Genomic DNA, 5,058 nt, shown 5'->3' on the forward strand with positions numbered 1-5,058 from the left:
AGCTCCAGATCTCCGAGCGGTTGAGCTGACACTCATGTTCGCCGCGCGCCAGTTGGTGGGGGCGCTGACACCAAGAATATTCCCCGAACGCGGTTGGTCCGCTGGCCCCAACAAAGTGCGCGTCTACATCAGTCTCGACCAACACGTACCGCCCAAACAACACAAGAACTCCCCCCTCCGGACCTCGATCGCGTCGTGATGCAACCTACCGGCGCGTTCTACTTCTCGGCCGTGCTGGCCGTGCTGGCCCTGTTTGCCGTGGCCTCGTCGTCGGCCCTGCCCACGTCGGCCTCGATCCCGAATGTGCCCTACTTCCGCCAGGACGAGACCTTCTCGTGCGGTGCCGCCGCGTTCCAGTCGCTGCTCTTCCACGCGGGCCGGTACGTCAAGGACCAGAAGGAGATCGTCGACGTGCTGCGCACCTCGCCGCTGGGCGGCACCATCGCGTCGGACATCTCGCGCGGCACCTTCTTCTCCAACCTGTCGAGCGCGCAGGGCACCGTCTACCCGGCGGCCGACCGCGCCACGGCCGGCTGGAAGAACTACACCGGCGGCGTGCCCGGCCTGGGCCTGGTCTCCTACGAGCTCCAGCCCGGCACCTGCGACATCAACGCCGTCAAGCAGCTCGTCGCCGGCGGCCACCCTGTGCTGGCCATGCTCTACTTCTACTACAACTCGACCTCGACCGGCACCCTCTACTACTTCGGCCACTTCCGCGTGATCTACAGCTACAACGACAACACCCAGACCCTCCAGGCCATCGACCCGTGGGGCCGCGACGGCGTGCCCTCCATCTTCACCTACTCCTACAGCCAGGTACTGTCTCTCAGAACCAACCCCCTAACCCTCGGGCATGGGCCATCCCACCGGTGTTGTTGGCTCGTGGGTGGTGGGTGGGTGGTTGTTGCTCCTAATTGTAGTTTACTCACGATGTCATCATTCTTCATCATGCCGTCAACTTCTTCATCAACTTGTGGTGCAGTTCTGCGGTGCTCTGGGCTGGAACTACGTGCAGGCCTCGGGCGATAAGGCGATCGGACCCTACTGGGCCACGGTGGTGTCCAACTGGGAGCTCGAGCTCAAGACCTACCGCCTGGGCGGCTACGCCGTGGTGGTGGCCGACCTGGCCTTCCCCTGCCCGGCGCCGCTGTGCTCCGCGTGGGACAACAACGCCGCCAGCAAGACCTTCGCCAACGTGTCGCTCACGCTCACGCTGCCCGCCGGCGCCAAGCTGACCATCGCCACGCCCAAGGCCACCATCAACTTTGGCACCCGCCAGTCGAACCAGCGCGTGCAGGCCGTGTGGGTCGTCGATCTCGCCGATTGCGGTGCCGACCCCGGCCAGGTGAGCGCCGTGGCCAAGGGCTTCACGTCGGGCTCCACCATCGACTTCTACGGCTTCCCCGACCTCGTCTATCCCGGCTATAACTGGACCGACGCCGTTGGCACCCAGGCCACCGCCAGCCTCTAAGCCGCGGCCCGCCCTTCTTCACCAACATGTTCTGTTGCTATTCTTCCTATATTATCATTATACCCAGTACCACCACGTCAGATATCTCCTCTGGTGCCCGCTGTTTCCCTGTTCAGCGCCAGCCAACGTTGGCCAGAGAATAAAAATAAAGATAAAAAAATGCGGCCCTTTTCCTTGCTTTTTCAGTTTCACCGAACCTAGGAGAGACCACTTTGGGGGCGAAGAAGAAGAAAATCAGCATGCAAAATCAGCATGCAGCAGCAGGAAGAGGACTACGTGACGTGCCAGGCCTCGTTTGATGCGAACGAGCTGGCGACAGACCACCCGCCACGGTGGCTCCACCCCAACAAGAAGCTGGTGTATGCCCTGGCTTGCCCGCGGGGGGCGGACTCCCACCGCGGCACCCTGCACTACTCGCGCTACAAGGAGATACCCCTGCCCAGCCTCTACGTGCCCGATGATGCCATGAAGCAGAAGACGCAGCTCGAGATGCGCGAGGATGCCTTCACCTACGAGCCCACGGCGCAAGAGGAGGAGGGGCGGCCGGTGGTATCGTGGTACAAGAACTTTGCACACAGCCACCTGTTCATTGCCTACGCTGGCGGCCTCTACGCGCAGGACGAAATGCAGGTGGCCGAGCACCCCATTCTCGCTTCCCTTCGCGAGGCCCTTACATCAAGCCGCGACAAACGGTACACGTACCTCCATAGTATCGCGCGGGGAGGACAACAACAAATTGAAGCTGACGGAAGTTGTGGTGGTGCTTAGGTTCCGACCCTTGACGACAGAGGGTAACGAGCCCACACCGATCTTGATCCGGGGTGTGGAGAGGAGGATCTTCGTGAAGACCGACCGCAATCCAGGCGCAGGTAAACCTCTTCTACTCCATGCTGCCTTGGCCGTTTCGTCGTGGCAGATCTGTCAACATAACACAACATAACTTTGTATGTCTGTTATGACGGTGTGTGTTCTTCCCTTCGGACAGGACGGCCTTATGGTCTGTACGGCGGAGCGTTTGCCGCGGCTTCAGAGGCAGCCATTCGCAACGCGAGCGTGGTGCTCAAGCCACCCACGATCTCCAACATTCTCGCCCTTGAGGCCCCGCCTGGGGGACGTGGCGCCTACCGCTATGGTACGCTGGTATCCATAAAGACGTGTGTTCGTGGTTCTGTGCTGACTCTCCAAACTCGCTGCCACAGACGAGATCCAGTTCATCCTCCGCACGGCCTTCAGCGGGTACAGGGCCGCAGTTGTTGATTCTTTTCGTGCGGCCAAAGAAAAAGGATTCGAATCTGCGCCTCCCTTCGTGGTCATACACACCGGCAACTGGGGCACAGGTTCGCGCCACTCGCCGGTCTTCCCTCTCTCCTCCTTGGTCAACGGTTTCAACACTCACCCCTTTGCCGTGCAGGGGCCTACGGAGGGAATAAAGTGCTGATGGCACTCCTTCAAGTGCTGGCTGCCCGACTGGCCGGAGTGGACAAGCTTGTCTATCACACCTTTGAGAGGCAGTCCTCCGACGCCTACAGGTATCAAGCTCTCGCGCCCGCATAAGGCCTCCCCGAACTCACGCTGACTCCTCACGATCGCGTCCGTGTGTGCGCAGAGAGGGAGTCGCGCTGCTTGACGAACGCCTGGTCGCTGACAGCGAGGGTCAGCAGAAGCAGATCGCCGTCGACGAACTGATCGGCAAGCTGACCGCCCTGCAGTTTCGCTGGGGGCTCTCGGACGGCAACTGAAGGAAATGAAAAAGGGAAAAAATTCGCGGTTGTGGTTTCAACTTGGTTGGCGGAGTAGGGAGGACATGGATGGAGATGAGCTGAACACGCGCAAGTGTGTGGTTGTAGGTGATGCTGCCGTTGGCAAGACATCACTCCTCATAACCTATCTCAATGGGGAGTTCCCCGAGGAGTACCTCCCCCCTACTCCTTCGCTTCGCTTTATTCCCCCCCTTTCAATTTTAAGGACATTATATTAAAAAATAATGTCCAACCTGCTTCACGTCTTCAGGTATGTGCCCACAGTCTTTGACAACTACAATAAGACCGTGACGTCCAAGGTGGGGAACACGTACAAGCTCGGCATTTGGGACACGGCTGGTACGCACCTCCCGTCTTTGGCACACCACCGTCTGTGTCTGCGCTCCCTGCATATCCGGTGGCTGCATGACCTCGACTCATACCGCCGCCGGTTCACTTGCTCATGTCTTGTGACCTTACCAGGCCAGGAGGATTTCGATCGCATGCGCGCGGTACGGCGGGAAGGTTGGCCTGTGCTCACACATGCGCATACAAACCCTAACACCCGTTCCCCTACCCAAACATCATACATACAGCTCTTCTATCAGGGCGCGCATCTGTTCCTGCTTTGCTTCAGCGTTGTCTCTTCTCATCACGACTCGTTTGAAGGCGTCAAACAAAGAGTACGTCTTGTTGCCCCTACAGTTGTTGGCATTACTTGGTGGTTGTGTGTCGTGAGCACGTCCTTTAGAGACTTTCGCTGATTGGGTTGTGTGCAGTGGAAAGACGAGCTGCGTGTGCATGGAGGGGACAAGCCGTTCCTGCTCATCGGCACAAAGATCGACCTGCGAGATGACCCTCACACCTGTGATGAGCTGCAGAAGTCCCAATTGACACCCATCACCACCGAGCAGGGCAGGCAACTTGCACGGGAGGTTGGGGCCGAGGGGTATGTGTCACATGTCTCCTAGCTACTACTCGCCAGCTCCTTTGATATGTATGTATTGTGGCCACAATCACACGCACTCACGCACGCCCCTTCCGCCCCTCCGTACACAGGTACTATGAATGCTCGGCCAAGAAGCACATTGGATTGAAAGAGGTATTCGCTGCAGCCACGGAAGTGATTGAGAAGCATGACCACAAAGATGAGACGGCAGTGAGGGTGAGCGATCCCAAGGCCTCCACTGGTTGTTGCCTTCTGCAGTGACTCTGTTCCAAGCCACGGCTTTATTTTCTTTTTTTAAAGCTGGTATTTTCTCACCACCAGGCATTCTTGGAACACATTTCAGCCCCCTCCCCCGGTAGGTTGTGTTTGTCTCTTGTGGCTCAAGCACAATGAGACAGGATGGCCAAGGAAAATGGAGCACTCCACTAAGCTGGCTGCACTGACAATGGCCATTGTGGACGGTGACAATGCTTGCCTCCACTCCCTCCTCCAAGGTTGCCAGCCCCCCTCAAAAAAATAAGTAAATAAATAAATACTTAGGGTTAATTTGTTTTTATTTACATTTTTAAGCTGTCCAGTTCTTGGACGACTGCTGAGGGGACGATCATGGTCAACTTATGATGTTCCTTAAGAGATAATATGAACTCAAGTAAATCAATCCATGCATTTGTGTCAACAACCAAAAAGCATTTATGTTGTAATAGCTCTTTGAGGTTGGTGGGTATCTTCAATGTCTGGCCAGTGTGCTCCAAACGTGAGGCAGTGTGAACAAACATGGCTGATGGTCTCTTTGTTGTATCCATTGTGTCAAACAAACAAATAATCTCTACAACAAAAGAAGATAAGGAGGGAAAGGACAGTGAATCACTTCATTTGTATTTCTTTCTGTCCACTTGCCA

General features: G+C 56.8%; 3 protein-coding genes across 3 annotated transcripts; all 3 read left to right on the forward strand.

Moving 5' to 3' along the window:
* Positions 1-198: 198 nt before the first annotated feature.
* Positions 199-1,471, forward strand: ACA1_362800 (uncharacterized protein; the record flags this gene model as incomplete). The annotated part of the gene is made up of 2 exons (XM_004333758.1): positions 199-816; positions 983-1,471. 2 exons carry the CDS (start codon positions 199-201, stop codon positions 1,469-1,471), a joined length of 1,107 nt encoding a protein of 368 aa, XP_004333806.1.
* Positions 1,472-1,723: 252 nt separating this feature from the next.
* Positions 1,724-3,210, forward strand: ACA1_362810 (Tyrosyl-tRNA synthetase; the record flags this gene model as incomplete). The annotated part of the gene is made up of 6 exons (XM_004333759.1): positions 1,724-2,163; positions 2,240-2,340; positions 2,457-2,603; positions 2,749-2,808; positions 2,883-3,000; positions 3,078-3,210. The coding sequence occupies 6 exons, from the start codon at positions 1,724-1,726 to the stop codon at positions 3,208-3,210; spliced, it is 999 nt and encodes a 332-aa protein (XP_004333807.1).
* Positions 3,211-3,275: 65 nt separating this feature from the next.
* On the forward strand, positions 3,276-4,420 carry ACA1_362820 (uncharacterized protein; the record flags this gene model as incomplete). The annotated part of the gene is made up of 6 exons (XM_004333760.1): positions 3,276-3,382; positions 3,482-3,570; positions 3,694-3,722; positions 3,807-3,893; positions 3,990-4,159; positions 4,270-4,420. The coding sequence occupies 6 exons, from the start codon at positions 3,276-3,278 to the stop codon at positions 4,418-4,420; spliced, it is 633 nt and encodes a 210-aa protein (XP_004333808.1).
* Between the last annotated feature and the right edge of the window lie 638 nt (positions 4,421-5,058).

This window comes from Acanthamoeba castellanii (genome assembly GCF_000313135.1).
Source record: "Acanthamoeba castellanii str. Neff unplaced genomic scaffold scf7180000084624, whole genome shotgun sequence".
Classification (NCBI taxonomy): Eukaryota; Discosea; order Longamoebia; family Acanthamoebidae; genus Acanthamoeba; species Acanthamoeba castellanii.